General features: G+C 42.9%; 1 protein-coding gene across 9 annotated transcripts in view; it reads left to right on the top strand.

Moving 5' to 3' along the window:
• ZMYM5 (zinc finger MYM-type containing 5) overlaps positions 1–22,586 on the top strand; it is a 91,242-nt gene that overhangs the window by 32,201 nt on the left and 36,455 nt on the right. For 2 of the 9 annotated variants that reach the window (XR_009536851.1, XM_060129535.1), the window contains exons 1-2: positions 17,123–17,407; positions 20,046–20,109. Coding sequence is in view for 7 of the 9 variants with exons in the window: in XM_060129535.1 (XP_059985518.1) it covers positions 17,200–17,407; positions 20,046–20,109 (272 nt within the window). In the remaining 2 variants the exon portion in view is untranslated. Of the gene's footprint in view, positions 1–12,635; positions 12,939–15,447; positions 15,493–17,122; positions 17,408–20,045; positions 20,110–20,328; positions 20,384–22,586 lie in introns of those variants that run through there. The other 7 variants (XM_060129537.1, XM_060129536.1, XM_060129533.1 and 4 more) reach the window with 6 other exon arrangements.

The raw sequence follows: 22,586 nt of genomic DNA, 5'->3' as shown, positions 1-22,586 counted from the left end.
TTCCATACCCAAGGTCAGCTGAGTTTTCTGCTATGTTATCTCCTAGAAGTTTTATAGTTTGGCATTTTACGTTTAGGCCTGTGATCTATGTTGAGTTAATTTTTGTGAAGCGTGTAAGTTCTGTATCGAGATTCTTTTTTGTATGTGGATGTCCAGTTATTTGAGCACCCTCTGTTGAAGGGATTATCTTTGCTCCATTGTATTGTCTTTGTTCCTTTGTCAAAGATCAGTTGATCTATACCCATGAGGGTCTATTTCTGGGCTGTCTATTCTTTTCCATTGATCTATTTGTCTATTATTTCACCAATACCACAGTGTCTTGATTACTGTAAATTTATGGTAAGTCTGGTAGTGAGGTAGCATCAGTCCTCCAACTTTGTTCTTCTTCAGTATTGTGTTGACTCTTCTAGGCCTTTTCCCTCTCCTCATAAACTTAAAAATCAGTTTGTCCATATCGACAAAATAACTTGCTAGGATGTTGGTTGCGATGCCATTGAATCTATAGATCAAGCTGGGAAGACTGACATGGTGACAATATTGAGTCTTTCTATCGGTGAACATGGGCTATCTCTCCATTTATTTAGTCCTTCTCTGATTTCATTTATTAGAGGTTTGTAGTTTTCCTCATATAGATCTTGTACATATTTTGTTAAATTTATATGTAAGTATTTAATTTTGTTTTTTGGGTTTTTTTAATAGATCTTTATTGGAGTATAATTGCTTCACAATACAGTGTTAATTTCTGTTGCACAACAAAGCGAATCAGCCATTTGCATACACATGTCCCCATATCCCCTCCCTCTTGAGCCTCCCTCCCACCCTCCCTATCCCACCCCTCTAGGTCATCGCAAAGCACCAAGCCAATCTCCCTGTCCTATGCTGCTGCTTCCCGCCAGCCAACTATTTTACATTCAGTAATGTATATATGTTGATGCTACTCTCACTTTGCCCCAGCTTCACCCTCCCACCCCATGTCACCAAGTCCATTCTCTATGTCTACCTCTTTATTTTCCTGCCCTGCAACTAGGTTCATCAGTTCCTTTTTTTTTTTTTTTTTTAGATTCCATGTATATGCATTAGCATACAGTATTTGTTGTTCTCTGACTTACTTCACTCTGTATGACAGACTCTAGGTCCATCCACCTCACTACAAATAACTCAATTTCATCTCTTTTTATGGCTGAGTAATATTCCATTGTATATATGTGCCACATCTCCTTCATCTATTCATCTGTTGATAGACATCTAGGTTGGTTCCATGTCCTGGCTATTGTAAATAGTGCTGCAGTGAACACTGTGGTGCATGTCTCATTTTGAATTATGGTTTTCTCAGGGTATATACCCAGCAGTGGGATTGCTGGGTCACAGGGTAGTTCTATTTTTAGTTTTTTTTAAGGAACCTCCATACTGTTTCCCATAGTGATTGTATCAGTTTACATTCCTACCGACAGTGCAGGAAGGTTCCCTTTTCACCACACCCTTTCCATCATTTACTGTTTCTAGCTTTTTTGATAATGGCCATTCTGATTGGCATGAGGTGATATCTCATTGTAGTTCTGATTTGCATTTCTCTAATAATTAGTGATGTTGAGCATCTTTTCATGTGCCTCTTGGCCATCTGTATGTCTTCCTTGGTGAAATGTCTGTTTAGGTCTTCTGCCCATTTTTTAACTGGATTGTTTGTTTTTTTGATAGTGAGCTCCATGAGCTGTTTGCATATTTTGGCGATAATCCTTTGTCTGTTGTTTCATTTGCAAATATTTTCTCCCATTCTGAGGGTTGTCTTTTTGTCTTGTTTATGGTTTCCTTTGCTGTGCAAAAGCTTTTAAGTTTAATTAAGTCCCATTTGTTTATTTTTGTTTTTTTTCTGTTACTCTAATAGGTGGGTCAAAAAAGATCTTGCTGTGGTTTATGTCAAAGAGTGTTTTTCCTATGTTTTCCTCTAAGAGTTTTATAGTGTCTGGTCTTACATTTAGGTCTCTAATCCATTTGGAGTTTATTTTTGTGTATGGTGTTAGGGAGTGTTCTAATTTCATTCTTTTACATGTAGCTGTCCAGTTTTCCCAACACCACTTATTTATTTATTTTTATAAATTTATTTATTTACTTATTTTTGGCTGTGTTGGCTCCCCGCTGCTGTGCATGGGCTCCCTCCAGCTGTGGCGAGCAGGGGCCACCCCCCGCCGCGGCGCGCGGGCCCCCCACCGCCGCGGCCTCCCCTACTGCGGAGCACGGGCTCCAGGTGTGCAGGCCTCAGCAACCGTGGCACACGGGCTCAGCAGCTGTGGCCCGCAGTCTCCAGAGCTCAGGCTCAGCAATTGTGGTGCATGGGCCCAGCCGCTCCGCGGCATGTGGGATCCCCCCAGGCTAGGGCCCGAACCCGCGTGCCCCACACCAGCAGGCAGACTCCCAACCACTGCGCCACCAGGGAAGCCCTCCCAACACCACTTATTGAAGAGGCTGTCTTTTCTCCATTGTATGTTCTTGCCTCCTTTGTTATAAATTTGGTGCCCATATGTGCGTGGGTTTATCTCTGGGCTTTCTATCCTGTTCCATTGATCTATATTTCTGTTTCTGTGCCAGTACCATACTGTCTTGATGACTGTAGCTTTGTGGTAGAGTTTGAAGTCAGGGAGCCTGATTCCTCCAACTCCGTTTTTCTTTCTCAAGATTGCTTTAGCTATTCGGGGTCTTTTGTGTTTCCATATGAATTGTAAGATTTTTTTTGTTCTAATTCTGTGAAGAATGCCATTGGTAGTTTGATAGGGATTGCATTGAATCTGTAGATTGCTTTGGGTAGTATAGTCATTTTCACAATATTGATTCTTCTAATCCAAGAGCATGGTATATCTCTCCATCTGTTTATGTCATCTTTGATTTCTTTCATCAGTGTTTTATAGTTTTCTGAGTACAAGTCTTTTGCCTCCTCAAGCAGGTTTATTCCTAGATATTTTATTCTTTTTGTTGCAATGGTAAATGGGAGTGTTTCCTTAATTTCTCTTTCTGATTTTTTGTTGTTGGTGTATAGGAATGCAAGAGATTTCTGTGCATTAATTTTGTATCCTGCAACCTTACCAAATTCATTCATTAATGAATTAATGCTTAATTGATTAATTTTAGTAGTTTTCTGGTGGCATCTCTAGGATTTTCTATGTATAGTGTATAGTATCATGTCATCCTCAAAAAGTGACAGTTTTATTTCTTCTTTTCCAATTTGTATTCCTTTTATTTCTTTTTCTTCTCTGATTGCTGTGGCTAGGAATTCCGAAACTATGTTGAATAAGAGTGGCGAGAGTGGACATCCTTGTCTTGTTCCTGATCCTAGTGGAAATGCTTTCAGTGTTTCACCACTGAGTATGATGCTCGCTGTGGGTTTGTCATAATATGGCCTTTATTATGTTGAAGTAGTTTCCCTCTATGCCCATTTTCTGGAGAGTTTTTATCATAAATGGGTGTTGAATTTTGTCAAAAGCTTTTTCTGCATCTTTTGAGATGATCATATGTTTTTTATTCCTTAATTTGTTAATGTGGTGTATCACATTGATTGATTTGCGTATATTGAAGAATCCTTGCCTCCCTGGGATAAATCCCACTTAATCATGGTGTATGATCCTTTTAATGTGCTGTTGGATTCTGTTTGCTAGTATTTTGTTCAGGATTTTTGCATTTATGTTCATCAGTAATATTGGTCTATAATTTTATTTTTTTGTGATATCTTTTTCTGGTTCTGGTATCAGGGTGGTGGTGGCTTTGTAGAATTAATCTGGGAGTGTTCCTTCCTCCCTCTGCAATTTTTTGGAAGAGTTTGAGAAGGGTCAGTGTTAGCTCTTCCCTAAATGTTTGACAGAATTCTCCTGTGAAGCCACCTGGTCCTGGACTTTTGTTTGTTGGAAGATTTTTAATTATGGTTTCAATTTCATTACTTGTGATAGGTCTGTTTATATTTTCTAATTCTTCCTGGTTCAGTCTTGGAAAATTGTACCTTTCCAAGAATTTGTCCATTTCTTTGTGATTGTCCATTTTATTGGCATATAGTTGTTTGTAGTAGTCTCCTATAATCCTTTGTTTTCCTGCAGTATCAGTTGTGATTTCTCCTTTTCCATTTCTAATTTTATTGATTTGTGTCCTCTCCCTTTTTTTCTTGATGAGTCTCACTAAGGGTTTATCAATTTTGTTTATCTTCTCAAAGAAACAGCTTTTAGTTTTATTGATCTTTGCTATAGTTTTCTTCATTTGTATTTCATTTATTTCTGCTCTGATCTTTATGATTTCTTTCCTTCTACTGACTTTGGGCTTTATTTGTTCTCTTTTCTCTCATTGTTTTAAGTGTAGGGTTAGATTGTTTATTTGAGATTTTTCTTGTTTCTTGAGGTGAGATTGAATTGCTATAAACTTCCCTCTTAGAACTGTTTTTGCTGCATCCCATAGGTTTTGGGTCTTCCTGTTTTCATTGTTATTTGTTTCTATGTATTTTTTTACTTCTTCTTTGATTTCTTCAGTGATCTCTTGGTTATTTAGTAACACACTATTTAGCCTCCATATATTTGTGTTTTTTGCAGTTTTTTTCCTGTAATTGATGTCCAGTCTCATAGCATTGTGGTCAGAAAAGATGCTTGATACAATTTCAATTTTCTTAAATTTTCCAAGGCTTGATTTGTGACCCAATATGTGATCTATCCTGGAGAATGTTCCATGTGCACTTGAGAAGAAAGTGTATTCTACCATTTTTGGGTGGAATGTTCTATAAATATCTATTAGATCTATCTGGTCTATTGTGTCATTTAAAGCTTGTGTTTCCTTATTTATTTTCTGTTTGGATGACATGTCCATTGGTGTAAGTGGGGTGTTGAAGTCCCCTACTCTTATTGTATTACTGTTGATTTCTTCTTTCATGGTTGTTAGCATTTGCCTCATGTTTTAGGGTGCTCCTATGTTAGGTACATAAACATTTATAATTGTTATATCACCTTCTTGGATTGATCCTTTGATCATTATGTAGTGTCCCTCCTTATCTCTTGTAACAGTCTTTATTTTAAAGTCTATTTTATCTGATATGAGTGTTGCTACTGCAGCTTTCTTTTGATTTCCATTTTCATGGAATATCTTTTTCCATATCTTCACCTTCAGTCTGTATGTGTTCCTAGGTCTGAAGTGGGTCTCTTGTAGACAGCATATATATGGGTCTTGTTTTTGTATCAATTCAGCCAGTCTTTGTCTTTTGGTTGGAGCATTTAATCCATTTACATTAAAGGTTATTATCGATATGTATGTTCCTATTACCATTTTCTTAATTGTTTTGGGTTTGTTTTTGTGGGTCTTTTTCTTCTCTTGTGTTTCCCACTTAGAGAAGTTTCTGTAGCATTTGTTGTAAAGCTGGTTTGGTGGTGCTGAATTCTCTTAGCTCTTGTTTGTCTGAAAAGCTTTTGACTTCTCCATCGAATCTGAATGAGATCGTTGCTGGGTAGAGCAATCTTGGTTGTAGGTTTTTCTCTTTCATCACTTTAAGTATATTCTGCCACTCTCTTCTGGCCTGCAGAGTTTCCACTGAGAAATCAGCTGCTAACCTTATGGAGATTACTTTGTATGTTATTTTTTGTTTTTCCCTTGCTGCTTTTAATATTTTTTCTTTGAATTTAATCTTTGTTAGTTTGATTAATTTGTGTGTTGGTGTGTTGCTCCTAGGGTTTATCCTGTATGGGACTCTTTGCTTCCTGGACTTGGGTGACTATTTCCTTTCCCATGTTAGGGAAGTTTTCAACTATAATCTCTTCAAATATTTTCTCAGACCATTTATTTTCCTCTTCTTCTTCTGGGACCCCTATAATTCGAATGTTGGTGCATTTAGTGTTGTCCCAGAGCTCTCTGAGACTGTCTTCAATTCTTTTCATTCTTTTTTTCTTTATTCTGCTCCTTGGCAGTTATTTCCACCATTCTGTCTTCCTGCTCACTTATTCATTCTTCTGCCTCAATTATTTTAATATTGGTTCCTTCTAGAGTATTTTTTTTACTTTATTTATTTTATTTATCTATTTTTGGCTGCATTTGGTCTTTGTTGATGTGCATGGGCTTCCTCTAGTTGTGGCAAGTGGGGGTTACTCTTCATTGTGGTGCACGGGCTTCTCATTGAAGTGGCGTCTCTTGTTGCGGAGCACGGGCTCTAGGCACATGGGTTTCAGTAGTTGTGGCACGCGGGCTCAGTAGTTGTGGCTCATGGGTTCTAGAGTGCAGGCTCAATAGTTGTGGCGCATGGGCTTAGTTGCTCCACAGCATGTGGGATCTTCCCGGACCAGGGCTTGAACCCATGTACCCTGCATTGGCAGGCAGATTCTTAACCACTGTGCCACCAGGGAAGCCCTAGAGTAATTTTAATTTCAGTTATTGTGTTGTTCATCTCTGTTTGTTCCTTAGTTCTTCTAGATCTTTGTTAAACATTTCCTGTATTTTCTCATCCGTGCCTCCATTCTATTTCTGAGATTCTGGATCGTCTTTATTATCATTACTCTGAATTCTTTTTCAGGTAGACTGCCTATTTCCTCTTCATTTATTTGGCCTTGTAGGTTTTTATCTTGCTCTTTCATCTGTGACATATTTTTTTGCCGTCTCTCTTTTTTTTTTTAATGAGTAGGATTGTGTCCCTGTTTTACTGTTTGTTTGGCCTGAGGCTTCCAACACTGGAGTTTGTAGGCTGTTGGGGAGAGCTGGGTCTTGGTGCTGAGATGAGGAACTCTGTGAAACCTCACTCCAATGAATATTCCCTGGAGTCTGAGGTTCTCTGTTAGTCCAGTGGTTTGCACTCGGAGGTCCCACCACAGGAGCTTCCCCCCAACCTCAGGCTCGTGAATCAAGATCCCGCAAGCCACGTGGGGTGGCAAAAAAAAAAAAGAGAGAGAGAGAAAAATAACAAAGTAAAAAACCAAAATTAGACTAGGAAACTAACAGATATGTTAGAAAGAATGTAAAAATAAAAATATAGATGAATCAACAACCAGAAGGTACATCAGTACCACAATAGTAAAAAAGTGGAGGAGGGAAAGGAAAAAAAGAAAAAAAAAATGGTGGGGGGAAGGCCTTGGCTGTGGAGGGCGGGGCCTAAGGAAGGGCAAGGTTTGGGCAGTGGGCGGGGCCAATGCTCAGGGCCCACAGGGCTGGAAAAAGCCCTGGGAGCTATGGGGGCTGGGACTTAGGCTCAAGGAACAGAAGGGGCCCAGGCGTGCCCCCCATCCTGGTCTCAGAGGGCAGGGACCTCACCTGGGAGCCCAGCAGGCTTCCTGGGCTCAAGTGCTCAGCGCAGATGCCCTCCTCTCCTCTCCTGCTCCTCCGGTCTGGGGTCTGGGAGGGTCCCTCCTGCCTGCCTCTCCTGCTCTCCCTGGCCTCAGGGGCGCTGACCTTGTCTGGCTTCCATTTCTCCACCACCCTCTGTCTCCCTACGTCCTACTAGTTCACTTGGGGGTTCCTCCCATCTCCTTGGGGGTCAGAGTCCCCCACCAGCGGCCGGCAGACACCCTAGTTGTGGGGAGACCTAACTCCACGTCTTCCCACACTGCCATCTTGACTCCACCCCCAAGTATTTAATTTTGAAGGGTGCTAATGTAAGTGGTATTTTGTTTTTAATTTAAAATTCCACCTGTTCACTGCTGACATATAGGATAGCAAATGACCTTGTATCCTGCAACTTTGCTATAATGACTTTTTTTTCTTTCTTTTTTTTGGCCACATGGCATGTGGGATCTTAGTTCCCTGATCGAGGATCAAACCCGTGCCCCCTGCAGTGGAAGCTCAGAGTCTTAACCACTGGACCACCAGGAAATTCCCCAAAATATTTCTTTTTAATCCGTTGAAATGATTGTATGGTTTTTCTTCTTAAATTGATTCCATTTATTGACTGTGTTAGGTACTTTTCTAGGAGCTCAGGATACACTAATCAACAAAATATAAAAATTCCCACCTCCTTGGCCCCTTGAAGGGCAAAGAGGGGACGCTTCCTGTTTCTTCCCAGCTGAGGGACCATGGCCAGACCCTGGCAGACTACATGGCTCCTGCTGGCCATTCTGGTGACCTGGTACCTCATTTATGGAGCAAGAAAGAAAACCTTTATGAGTGTCCAGTAGTGTCTGCAACAGAAAGTAATGTGACAATCACAGTGTCTTTTGTGACCAACAAGTAGAACAGGGAAATGCCAAGTAGCTTCCATGTGGTTCATGTCCTTTTGCTCCAGAAGCAGCAGACTTCTGATCACATGGAGTCCCCCCTTTACACCGAGATGTGGGGACCACCTGTCAAAAGCTGGAGATACTAACTGTCTTTCAAGAAGGAGAGCTTTACAGCAAATCTAGTGCTACTTTTCAGTGTTTTTTTACTTTGGTTTGGAAAGTACAAAATTCTGAACAAACATTGCAACAGTGACAGCTAGCACTCCTGGAGCCCTCCAGTGGTTACTGTGTTTGAGGGTGTCCTGTAATGAGCAGTAATTCCCAGTAGAGGTTATAAATGTTTGTTGACACATACAGAAATAAAAATGCCTGCTGTCCTACTTTGTAGAGACACAAAGTAGAATAGAGGTGACCCGGGCTGGGGTGGAGGGAACGGTCTGTCATCGCTCAGTAGGGACAGAGTTTCTGTTTGGAACGAAGAAAAAGTTCTGGAGGTGGATTGTGATGATGGTCACACAAGAATATGGAGGTACCTAGTACCCCTGAACTGTGCAGTTAAAAATGATTAAGATAGGGGACTTCCCTGGCGGTCTCAGCGCTTTCACTGCTGAGGGCCTGGGTTCAATCCCTGGTCGGGGAACTAAGATCCTGCAAGCCACATGGCACAGCCAAAAGAGAAACAAACAAACAGAAACATGGATCCCCTTGGTAAAAAAGAAAGAAAGAAAGAAAGAAAACAGCAATGAGATGCCACTATACACCTGTGAGAACAGCCAAAATCCAGAACACTGAGGAACCCAAATGCCAGCAAACGCTGTTGAGGCTGTGCAGCTACAGGAACCTTCACCCGCGGCCCGTCGGGATGCAAACGGCACACCTGCTGTGCAAGACAGCCCGGCAGTTGTCTTGGTCTTTTCCTGCTGCTGCAACAGAATAAAGTAGACTTATAAACAACACAATTTTTTTTTCTCCCGGTTCTTGAGGCTGAAAGATCCAAGATCAAGGCACCAGCAGATATGGTGTTTGGGGGTGGCCCTTCCTGATTCAAAGCCAGAGATCTTCTCACTGTGTCCTCACAAGGTAGACGGGTTCCCTTCTGTGGGGACAGTGATCCCCTTCACGCGGGCCCCATCCTCGTGACCTAACGACCTTCCAAAGCCCCACCTTCTAACACCCTCACTTTGGGGTTTACAACTTCAACGTATTCAGTTTCTGATTGCAGTTTCTACAGAGCTAACTACATTTTTTTTTTTTTTTTTTTTTTTTTTTTTGCGGTACGCGGGCCTCTCACTGCCGTGGCCTCTCCCGTTGCGGAGCACAGGCTCCGGACACACAGGCTCAGCGGCCATGGCTTACGGGCCCAGCCGCTCTGCAGCATGTGGGATCTTCCCAGACCGGGGCACGAACCCGTGTCCCCTGCATCGGCAGGCGGACTCTCAACCACTGCGCCACCAGGGAAGCCCAGAGCTAACTACACTTTTATCATAGGACCCAACAAATGCTCTCCTTGGCATTTACCCAAATGAGTTGAAAACTTATGTCCACACAGAAACCTGAACAAAAACATTTATAGCAGCTTTATTCATAGCTGCTAAAGCTGAAAACTTGTCTTTCAGTAGATGAGTGGACAAACTGTAGTACATCCATACTGTGGAATGTTCTCAGTGCTGAAAAGAAATGAGCTATGAAACCATGAAAAGACATGGAGAAAACCTAAGTGCATATTGCTAAGTGAGAGAAGCTGATCTGAAAAACCACACGCAATGTGATTCCAACCATGTGACCTCCTGGAAAAGACAAAACTATGGAGACAGTGAAAAGATCAGTGGCTGCCAGGTGGAGCACAGAGGACTTTAGGGCAGTGAAACTCTTCTGCTTTATTCTAATGGTGGATACGTGTCATACAGGCACCAAAACCCACAGAACGTGCAACACCAGGAATGACCCCGAGTGTACACTGTAGACTCTAGGGATGAGGACGTCTCAGTGTAGGTTTACTGGTTGTAATAAAGGTCCCACTTTGTTTCACGGTGTCCATAGTGCAGAAGGCTTGTGGGCTCAGGGAGCACACGGGAAATGTCTGTATTTTCTGCTCAGTTGTGCTGTGAACCTAAAACTGCTCTGAGAAATAAAGTCTATCAACAAACACACACACGGTGGTTCCTCAAAAGCTAAACAGAGAATTACCCTGTGGCCCAGTCATTGGCCTCTGAGGTATGTATCCAGAGGAATTGAAAACAGGGATTTAAAGAGATAGTTGGACACTAAGTTACAATATTATTCACAGAAGGCAGAAACAACCCTAAGGTCCATGAGTAGTCAATGGATAGACAAAATGTGGTCCATCCACACGATGGAATATTTTTCAGCCACAAAAGGGAAGGCAGTTCTGTACACGTTACAACACGAACCTTGAAAATGTGCTCAGTGAAACAAGCCAGACACAAAAGGACAAGTATTTCACGAGTCCAGTCACATGGACCACCTAGAATAGTCACGTTCGTCGAGACAGAAAGGAAAATCGTGGTTACCAGGGACGAGGGAAGAACAAAACTGAGAGTTATTGCTAAGTGGGTGTTGGGTTTCTGTTTGGGATGATGAAGAATTTGGAAAGGGATGGTGGTGATGACTGCACAACATTGTGAATGTAATTAATACCACTGCACTGTACACTTGACATGATGAAAGTGGCAAATCTTAAGTTAAATATATTTTACCACAAATTTTTTAAAAGGGCAAAAGCACCACCTATTTCTCAAATTAGGGAAGATAAAATTCCCACACAAATAATACTGAGCATCTGTCAAAATTTTACTTGAATCATTAATGTGGATTTATATGAACAGTGATAAAAGGGATGCTGTCATGTGACTGCTAGATTATATGTAAAATCAGTGTTAATACGCTATAGCAAAATAAAACCAGAACCTTCAGGGTCATAGTCTTTACTAGTCAGGAAAAATTTATCACATTGTGTTATCCAGCTCAGGCTGCTGAAACCGAAGACCACAGTCTGGGTGGCTAACACAACAGACATTTATTCGTTCACAGTTTTGGAAGCTGGAAGCCAGAGACCAGGGTACCTTCAGGATGGGCGCATGGTGAAGTCTGTCCTCCTGGCTTGCAGTGGCCGCCTTCTCACCGTGTCCACACCAGGCCTCCTTGCTCTCCTGCCCCTTCCTGCTCTTGTGAGGCCATCAGGCCTACCGGGCCGAGGCCCCGCCCAGTGACCTCACCTCACCTTCATTCCCTCCTTAGAGGCCCCACCTCCAAACAGTCACACAGGGGGTCAGGGCTTCAACAGAACTTGGTGGGGGACACAATTCAGTCCATGGCACACATCTTACTAGTTTTTTACAAGTTAACCTTTTTTTTTGCGGGGGGGGGCGAACATGCTACGTGGCTTGCGGGATCTCAATTCCCTGACCAGGGATTGAACCCAGGCCCTCGGCAGTGAAAGCCCGGAGTCCTAATCCCTGGACCACCAGGGAATTCCCAGGTTAATTTTTTTTGGGCTGCTTTGGGTCTTCATTGCTGCACGTGGGCTTTCTCTATTTGCGGCGAGTGGGGGCTGCTCTTCCTTACGGTGCACGGGCTTCTCACTGCGGTGGCTTCTCTTGTTGTGCAGCTCAGGCGCTAGGTGCGCGGGCTTCAGTGGTTGTGGCACGTGGCCCCTCATCATCTGTAAACAGCAATTTGTTATATTGCCGGAAGTAGAAGACACTAAGGCTAGCTCGTTGGAAAGTGCTAGAGCCAGATATTGTTATGTAATCACCTTTTTTTGTTTCCACATTTTGGAAGATTTTCCTAAACAAAATAGATTATGGACATCTCTCCAGGTTAATTGATAAAGCTCTAATTCATTTTGATAGCTGAACGACTAATCCACAGTGCAAATGTTCTACAAATAATCTATTCCCCAATTATGGACTGACAGGGTTTTCTTCCAACTTTTTAGCACTGCAGGTGATGTGCTTTTATATCTTTGTGTATATATTTCTTGATATTGAAGCTCCAATTCCTATAAGATGGGTCCCAAGCAGGAATATCTAAACCAAGGGAAATAGATATTCTCATTTAAATGCTATGGCCACATCTCTTCATGAAGTTTGACAGTTTTAGGTGTAGTCCTGTGCATATTTCTAACCTCGTTACGTCAAAACAACCCTAACAAGGGAGTTCCCTGGCGGTCCAGTGGTTAAGTCTCTGTGCTTCCACTGCCAGGGGCACAGGTTTAATCCCTTGTCGGGGAACTAAGATTCCACATGCCAAATGGCGTGACCTAAAACAAACAAAACCCTAACGAGATTAAAAATGCTGATATCCTGTTGACAGCTGTTGACATCCCATGAAAAGATGACAAGTATATTTCATGCCATGAACTTAATAACAAAGACTGCTCAAGCTCTGAAAATATAACCATATCTCTTTTGGTTTAGAGAAAATGTTAGTATTTTTCTGTTTTTTTTTTTTTTTAAAAAAAAGCTCACACAGAACAACTAGGATGAAGAAAACAAAAATCCTCGGACGATATCTGCAACCAAATTAGATGGTACAGCAACGCCAAGGTCTCCAAAACACGAGCAGACAGCAGCGAGCCACCTAACGCTGCAAGAGGCAAATGGTACCAGCATGTGTGCCAGAGGGAGCAAGAGGAAGAAACAGCCCCAGAGAAAAGCAAAGCCCCCAAAGACCAGTCGGTATTCCCAGGAAGGCCTGTGAGCCAACTGGAGAGCAGCATCTGAAACACCAGCGTTTTGTACCACGTGTTGTCAGTAAGATACAAAGGTGCTGAAAGAGACTGCCCCGCCAAACTCTCAAAACTAACCAGCCCAGTCTCCCTTCCTAGGAGTGTTAAAGATTTAAGCAGCTCAGGATCTAAGGAGGAAAATGAAAAAGGGAGTCCAGATAAAACAGGGTGGATTGCGAGGCAGTCCTTTTAGTCTCAGGTCAGCGGCCTTTTATTATTTAACTTTTCACAGAGGCAACAGAAGATGGCGCCATAGAGCTGTAAAGTCAGGAAAACAAATTACACCTCCCACCTTAAAGTTTGGGAAACTACTATAATGTAAGAATAAATAACTGAAACAGATCCATGCTGAATCTTACATAAGATTAATATTTTTAAAAAATAGAGAGTAAGAAACCAGATAAGTTCCCTAAAGAAAATAAAAGGAAGACATGCTTACAAAACAGACAGAAACAATGGCCTAGTGTTTCAAAACTAGTTAAAAGACATTAAAAATTATAAAGAATTGAAAAAACAATGTAAATAAGAACCAGAGAAAATCAGGGAAGAAGTAACATAATTCAGAAAAGAAACATTTCAGGACCTTCTCTCGTGGTGCAGTGGTTAAGAATCTGCCTGCCAATGCAGGGGATACAGGTTTGAGCCCCGGTCCGCGAAGATCCCACATGCCATGGAGCAGCTATATATATATATATATATATATATATATATATATATATATATATATATATATATAATTCAAGAAAATTTTGTACCAAAATTTAAAAATTGAAAGGACAACACTCTGCATCTGGGAAAACTGACCCTGAATGACATACATGGAAACATATTTTTTAAATTGTTAGACTTTTTAAAAAAGAAATGAAAAAGGAAATAGTCTCTGGGTTCCAAAGTACAAGTAATGAAAGAAAACTGATTGTCACCAGACATTCTGTTTTTTTTTTTTTTATTATTCATTTATTTATTTTTGGCTGCATTGGGTCTTCGTTGCTGTGCGCGGGCTTTCTCTAGTTGCGGCGAGTGGGGGCTACTCTTCGTAGCGGTGCACGGGCTTCTCATTGTGGTGGCTTCTCTTGTTGCAGAGCACGGTCTCCAGGCACGCGAGCTTCAGTAGTTGTGGCATGTGGGCTCAGTAGCTGTGGCTCGCAGGCTCTAGATCTCAGGCTCAGTAGTTGTGGTGCACGGGCTTAGTTGCTCCGTGGCATGTGGGATCTTCCCGGACCAGGGCTTGAACCCGTGTCCCCTGCACTGGCAGGCAGATTCTTAACCACTGCGCACCAGGGAAATCCCAAACACGTTTTTGAAAACTACTGTCAGTAATTATGTTGGTGTTAGTGTTGTTATTGTTATTCTAAGTCTGTTTTATGCATATTATGGGCTACAGCATAAGAGGAGTTTCTAATTATATCACTCCTAATGTCCTTGAGAATGAATATTTTCAGTGTGAAAAAAGAAGGCACAGATCCACAATAGAATAGGTTAAGTGAACACCTTTAGTCCTAAATTTGAATTGACAGTATTGGTATGAACTCAAGAAGTGTTTCCTCTTTGCAGGGGAGGGAGTATAGATGGAGACAGATTTCCCAGCTTTGTCTATTGAAGCGCAAGGACTGGATGACTGATTCCAGGTCTTGGGTGGGAAATGTACACCGTGAGCCTGGAGTGTCTTGTCACCCGAGGTAGTGAGGACCATAGTCGTGTTATGTTTAAAGTACTTGAAAGCTAAATTGAAGAGGCTCCCACTTGACAAAGATAAGGCAATCTGAGCAGTAAATAAAATAATTTCCATAGACTGAAACACATCAGATATATTTAAAACCATGAGCCCTTTATGATATTTCTTGTAAAAAAAATTGGTCACCTTTGATAGATATGAGGGCCTATTAGTTGTTGAATTGTAAGAGTTCGTCATATTTTCTGGATACTAGACCTTATTAGATATATGATTTGCAAATATTTTCTTGCATTCTATAGGTTGTCTTTTCACTTTCTTGACAATTGCCTTTGATACACAAGTTTTTAAAATTTTTTGTGTGTGTGTGTGGTACGCGGGCCTCTCACTGCTGTGGCCTCTCCCTTTGCAGAGCACAGTCTCCGGACGCGCAGGCTCAGCGGCCATGGCTCACGGGCCCAGCCGCTCCATGGCATGTGGGATCTTCCCAGACCGGGGCACGAACCTGTGTCCCCTGCATTGGCAGGCGGACTCTCAACCACTGCGCCACCAGGGAAGCCCAAGTTTTTTTTAATTTTGATGAGGTTCAAGTTATTTAATCTTTCATTGCTCAGGTTTTGGTCATGAAGATCTACCAAGGTCATGAAGATTTACCCTACGTTTTCTACTGAAAGTTTTATAGTTTTAGCTCTTTTATTTAGGTCATTAATCCATTTTGAGTTAATGTGTTTTTTGAGTTAATTTTTGTATATAAACCACTTGTAAAAATGTACACATTTCATTGTTTCCCATATAGACATCCAGTAGTCCAAGAATCACTTGTTGAAGAAACTATTCTTTTCCCAAATTGCCAGAGAAATTAGCAAGAAAAAGCAAAAAACAAGGCATGGATGTACCTTGAGGACATTATGCTAGGTGAAGTAAGCCAGTTACAAAAAGTCAAATACTGTATAATTCCACTTATATGTCAAAAATCATAAAGACAGAAAGTAAATGGTGGTTACCAGGAGCTGGGGGAGGGGAGAATGGACAGATGGTATTTAATGGGGGGCAGAGTTTTAGTTTTACAAGGTGAAATACGGGGCTGGATGGTGGTGGTTTCATAACAATATAAATGTACTTAATACCATTGAACTGTACACTTAAAAATGGTAAATTATGGGAATTCCCTGGCTGTCAAGTGGTTAGGACTCCACACTTTCACTGCTGAGGGCGAGGCCAAAAAAATAAAAAGCTAAATTTTATGTCATGTGTATTTTACCACATAAAAAATTTTTTTAAGAAAGTTGTTTTTTTTGCGGTACGCGTGCCTCCCGCTGTTGTGGCCTCTCCCGTTGCGGAGCACTGGCTCCAGACGCGCAGGCTCAGCGGCCATGGCTCACGGGCCCAGCCGCTCCGCGGCATGTGGGATCCTCCCGGACCGGGGCACGAACCCGTGTCCCCTGCATTGGCAGGCGGACTCCCAACCACTGCGCCACCAGGGAAGCCCCTTAAGAAAGTTTTTATGTGTCTGCTAAGAGATCCAAAAGGAAAAATTAGGGATAAGAAGGGTGAGGCAATATTTTTTTAAATAGTTGAGAATTTTCCAGTATTAAAGAAAGATATGAATTTCCAGAATGAAAAAGCATACTTAGTTCTGCACAAGATAATTAAAAGAAGTCCTGACAGCAAAAATCATAGTAAAGTGACAGAATATCTAAGACACAAAAATTTCCAAAAGAGAAATTAAAGTGTTTATACAAAAAAGTCAAATTATAATAATTATAAACTTCTCATTAGGTACAATACATATCTGAATATGATGCAATAGTATTTTTAATGTGCTGAGGAAAGATAATGGTCGACTTAGACCTCTATATCTACTTAAATGACGCCTCAAGAGTGAGAGCAGGGGCTTCCCTGGTGGCGCAGTGGTTGAGAATCTGCCTGCCAATGCAGGGGACACGGGTTCGTGCCCTGGTCTGGAAGGATCCCACATGCCGCGGAGCAACTAGGCCCGTGAGCCACAACTACTGAGCCTGCGCGTCTGGAGCCTGTGCTCCGCAACAAGAGAGGCCGCGATAGTGAGAGGTCCGCGCACTGCGATGAAGAATGGCCCCCGCTCGCCGCAACTAGAGAAAGCCCTCGCACAGAAACGAAGACCCAACACAGCCAAAAATAAATAAATAAATAAATGTTTTTCAAAAATTAAAAAAAAAAGAGTGAGAGCAAACACACACTTCCCATGACAGAGGCTGTGCGGTTTCCCCATTGCCCCTCACTGAAAGAACGAATACATGCGATATTTCAACAAGCAGGAATATTAAACAAGAACCAAAAAGTGGCATTCAGGAAGCATGGTAGAGAAAGAACATGTGCATAAAAGAAAAAAAAAAGGAGAAGAAAAAAGAAAGAAAGCATATGTGTATATATGCTGGAAAATATAAATAATCATGCACTGCATGAATTAAAAGTGTGATAAGAATCATGTCTAATTGGAGGAGAGTTAAATTAAGGCAACCCCTGTGGCAAGAGGTGTAGGCCATGGCCTGGCGGTCAGCCTCCGTGGCTGAGGAGGCCACCAGGCAGCGGTGACAGCAGTGACAGCGGGCGGGCCAGGATGACGTCACCCAGGTTGGTTAGGACTGATGGCCTCTCATCTCCAAATTTACCCTTTTGCCTCCCAGGTGAAATGGGTTGGGGTCCTTTGGTGTTTTTTCTCCTCCAGCCGGCACGACGCCGAGGCGGTCGGCAGGGGGCGCGGGAGACCGCACTGCAGGAAGGAAAGAACTCGCACCGGCTGGATGTTTGACCTCCAGGCCCCGCGCTGTACGCGAGGCCGCCTGCAGCCCGGGGGTGAGTAGATTTCCAGAAAGTTCTGCTGGTGCCGCCCTAACGAGCATTCTCCGACACTCTGAGAGTTATGGTCACACCACACCCTACAGACCCTGCTGGTGAGGGGTCTTCCTGGGGGCTCTGCTTAGCCTTGAAGGTGGCAGCCGCTCCTCACGCTGTCACTCTGGTCTCGTCCCTCCTCGCCAGCCAGTTGCTGTCACCCAGCCTCCTGTTCTAGGAGTGAGTCACACCTCGAGGGCCAGGAGCTCTTCAGACCGTCCTCACTTCCCGTGCTTCCCAGACCCCCTCAGGTGTGGTGGCTCGTGACTGACTCACAGGAAGTTATTATAGTCACGGTGTGTTACAGAGAAAGGAGACAGGTGAAATCCACCCAGGGCGAAGTACGGGGGTCCAAAGGCAGATCTCCGGTTGTTCTCCCCATGTGGGAACATGGGGGCATTGCCTCCCCGCCCCCGGGTGTGATAGCCAACCAGGCATCTCACCACACTCCTGGTGTCTGTTTTTATTAGCCATCAATCACACTCTGCCCCTGTGGGCAGAATTAACTTCTAGTCTCCAGCCCTTTCTGGTGGCTGGGCTGATCCTCTGTCTCTACTTCCTCCTGAGCTTGGAACGGATGTGGCACAGCCAAAGCCCCCATCCTAAATCACACCCTCAGACTGTCTGGTGGCCAAAGCTCCAGGCAGACAAAGACTCCCCTTACTTCGTAGACCAAGAGATCAACTCCCAAGAGCTGAGGGTAAAGGCCAGACCTCTGTTCACTACACACCTGTTACAGTTTATAAATTTTTATAATACTTTATTAGTTGGAATATTTATAGAGAGAATCTTTGTATTAGTAATTTCCTAATTCTGAGATAGTTTCTACAGAAAAAAAATCAATTATTTCTCTTTAGTTACCAGTTTTCAAGATGATGAATTATTTTACAATTATCCTTCTAAGGGATTATTTTATTAGGATGTGATTAACTCAGGGATTAAAACATACATGATGGTTTTAATCCTCTGTAGTTATCATTTATTGATGGTCATAATGTGTCACCCTGGTCATTTCAGCTTTGCTCCTAAGCCCTTTCGCTATGATCTGAGTCAACCTTCATGTTTCCTTGCTCTCTGTTATGACAAGATGTTCCAGGATCATCTGATACATTTCCTGCCCCACACCTGATGCAGTCATTTCTCCAGGGAGCCTGAGGGTTTTTTGGGGGGTTTTTAGTGTGTGTGGTGGTGTTTTTTTTTGCGGTATGCAGGCCTCTCACTGTTGTGACCTCTCCCGCTGCGGAGCTCCGGACGCTCAGGCTCAGCGGCTCCGGACGCGCAGGCTCAGCAGCCACGGCTCACGGGCCCAGCCGCTCCGCGGCATGTGGGATCTTCCCGGACCGGGGCACGAACCCACGTCCCCTGCATTGGCAGGCGGACTCTCAACCATTGCACCACCAGGGAAGCCCCGAGCCTGGGCTTTTTAGTGGAAAACGATTTTAGTGTGACTCGAGCCTCACCAGCGGCACATGGCAGAGGTGATGGATATTACCCTCTTAATTATTATTATATAAGGACCCCTCTTAGCAGACTGCAGAGATATTCTCTTTGCTGGCTCAGTGAAATGAGCGCTTATTTGGGGGGAACCTACATGCCCAGGACTCGTGGGCCACCTCCAGGATTTCCAGACAGCTTCTAGCTGACAGCCAGCAAAAAGCTGGGGCCCTCAGTCAGACAGCCTTCGGAAAATGAATGCTGTAAATGCCTGAATGACCTTGGAAGTGGGGTCTTCCCCAGTCACGCCTACAGGTGAGAATGCAGCCTCCCCCGCCCCCGATCCCTAACTGTAGCCTCGTGAGACCCCGAAGCAGAGGACTCAGCTAAGTCCTACCTGGGTTTCCAACCCAAAGACACGGGGGAATAATCATTGCGTTCTTTTTAATTAAAAAATATATAATTTCATAGTTTTGGATAACAGAAGTCCAAAATCAGTTTAACCGGGCCAAACGCGAGGTGTTGGCGGGGCTGCGTTCCCTCTGCAGGTTCAGGCCCAAACCCATTCCTTACCACTTCCAGCTTCTGGCGGGCACCGCGCACCTTCACTTGGAGCCACCGCATTCCAACGTTTACCTCCATGGTCACGTTGCTTTCTTCTCTCTGTGTGTCAGATCTTACACAGATCCCTCGTATAAGGATATATGTGACTGCACTTAGGGCCCTCACTGATTCTCCGATAATCTGCCTAACTCAAGACCCTTAATTCAATTACATTTGCAAACCTTTGCCGTATAAAGAAACAGTTACAGACTGCAGGGATTAGAAACTGATATCTTTGGGAGACATTATTCAGTCTACTGCAGTTAGTGAGACCCATTTAAAGTTGGCTCATGTGTACTTTTTAAAAACTTTTTATTCAAGTTTTTTTTTTTTTTAATTACACAGTATTCAGGTTGTCTGTCTCTCCATGTGTGAGTTTTGGCAGGTTGTGTCTTTCAAGGAATTGGTCTATTTCAAGTAGGTTATGCCCAAATTTAATTGGTTTCTGCTCTAATTCTTATTTCTTGTTTTCTGCTTACTTTTTATTTAATGTGCTTTTCTTTTTCTAGTTTCCTTAGATGGAAACTTCTTTGACTAATTGTAGATCTTTCTTCTTTTCCAGCATATGCGTTCAGTGCTATAAATTTCACTCTAAGTACTACGTTCACTGTATCCCACAAATTTTGGTAAGTTGTATTTCCATTTTCATTTAGTTCAAAATACTTTAGTTTCTTTTGGGATTTCTTCTTTGACTCATGTTATCTAAAAGTGTGTTGTTTAGTCCCCGTTTGTTTGGGGATTTTTCCAGTTATCTTTCTGTTATTTAATTCTAGGTTAATTACACTGTGGTCTAAGATCAGACACTGTAGAATTTCTATTCTTTTAAATTTAAGGTGTGTTCAATGACCCAGAAAGTGATCTACCCATATGAGCTTGGGAAGAATGTACACGTTAAGAGCTGTAAGTCTTCTTGGAAAATCGACTTATTAATGCCCTTCTTTACCCCTTTTTTTTTTCCCAATATTTATTTGTTTGGCTGCGCCTGGTCTTAGTTGCGGCCCTCGGGATCTTAGTTGTGGCATGTGTGTTCTAGTCCCCTGACTAGGGATTGAACCCGGCCCCCACTGGGAGCATGGAGTCTTTTTTTTTTTTTCACATCTTTATTGGAGTATAATTGCTTTACAATGGTGTGCTAGTTTCTGCTTTATAACAAAGTGAATCAGCTATACACACACATATATCCTCATATCTCCTCCCTCTTGCGTCTCCCTCCCACCCTCCCTATCCCACCCCTCTATGTGGTCACAAAGCACAGAGCTGATCTCCCTGTGCTATGCGGCTTCTTCCCACTAGCTATTTTACATTTGGTAGTGTATATATGTCCATGCCCCTCTCTTGCTTCGTCCTAGCTTACCCTTCCCAAGTTCATTCTCTACGTCTGGAAGCACGGAGTCTTAACCACTGGACCATCAGGGAAGTCCCTACCCCTGTCTTTTGCCTTTTGGTATGCCTTATATGTCTCGATTGCCAGACATAATATGCTGGGTGAAAGGAACTGCTGTGATTAGGCCCTTTGTAATGAGGTGGGGAGAGAGGGGAAGCCATCCAAAGCCCTATGACTGGGTCTTGGTCTTAAGGAGCCTGTGAACTGGGGACTGTGAACTTCACAAGCGTTTTCTGTTGTTTTATTTCTTCACATTTCCCGGGAGAGGATGGTCAGGGTGGGCTGGAGTTGGATATTTGCCTTCTCTCAGGTGAGAGGCCAGAGGGGGCTGAAGCTGGGTGTTTCCCTTCCCCCAGGTCAGGTTAGGCTCTGGTTACATAGTTTCTCCTGAGGGCAGGTTGTTAAAAAGAACGGTGTGCTCTGGCTTCAAAACAGTTCCCTTTCCCTGCCCACTGCAGGAAGCAAGAAGGGATTTTTCCTGATATTTACTGTAAGAACCTGGTCAAGCTCCTGGATGTAAAACTCACAGAACTGTGCCCACCCCCTTCCCCGACTGGGTCCTCTTCAGCTTTTTAACTCTCAAAATTATCCACACTGAGGGACTTCCCTGGTGGTCCAGTGGTTAAGAAGCTGCCTTCCAACACAGGGGACACAGGTTCTTTCGGGGAACTAAGATCCCACATGTTGCCAGGCAACTAAGCCCGCGCGCCACAACTAGAGAGTCCACGCAACCAAAAATAAAAATAAATAAATATTAAAAAAAAATTATCCACACTGAGCCTCCAGCCACTCTTCAGGTTTTCCGACCATAGCACTGGTTCCCATGGGCAGTTCCACTCCCGGTCTTGCTCCGGCCAACCAGGGCTCCCTGTGTTGGACGGTCTGTGTTCCTCCAGTCCTGAGGGATGTGGTTTGCCTTGTGTCCTCAACTCACTTATGGATCCTGGTAGAGTTGTCGATTTTTCGGTCTATTTAGCTTTTCATTTGTTTTTAGGACAAAGTGGCAACTTCCAAGTGCCTTAGATGTGGAATCAGAAATTGAACCCTGACATTCTTCCTTGTAGTTTTGATTTACTGTGCTCTAGTGATTACTGATATTGAGCATCCTGTCATGTGCTATTGGCAACTTGTATATCTTCTTTGGAGAAATGTCTATTTATGTCCTTTGCCAGTTTATAATTGGGCTGTTTTTTGCTACTGAGTTTCAGGAGTTCTCTATATATTCTGGATATTAATCCCTCACAGATACATGATTTGCAAATATTTTCTCTCTTTCTGTGAGTTGCCTTTTTACTCTGTTGATAGTGTCTTTTGATGCCCCCCAAATTTAATTTTCATGAAGTCCAGTTTGCTTTATCTTTTGTTACCTGTGTTTTTGGTGTCATATCCAAGAAATGATTGCCAAATCAATATTGTGAAGCTTTTACACAATGTTGTTTTCTAAGAGTTTTAGCTCTTACATTTAGGTTTTGATCCATTTTGAGCTAATTTTCTATGTGTTGTTGGGTAATGGTCTAGCTTCATTTTTCTGCATGTGAATATCTGGTTTTCCCAGCACCATTTATTGTAAGCACTCTTCTTTTGTCATTGAATGGTCTTGGCACCCTTGTCAAAAATCATTGACAATGTATGACTGAGTTTATTTCTGGATTCTGGATTCTGTTGCATTGTTCTATATGTCTAACTTTGTGCCAGTGTCACACTGTTTTCTGTTTGTTT

Source organism: Lagenorhynchus albirostris, chromosome 18 (assembly GCF_949774975.1).
Source record: "Lagenorhynchus albirostris chromosome 18, mLagAlb1.1, whole genome shotgun sequence".
In the NCBI taxonomy this organism is placed as follows: domain Eukaryota; kingdom Metazoa; phylum Chordata; class Mammalia; order Artiodactyla; family Delphinidae; genus Lagenorhynchus; species Lagenorhynchus albirostris.
This window is presented reverse-complemented; position numbering and strand designations above follow the sequence as displayed.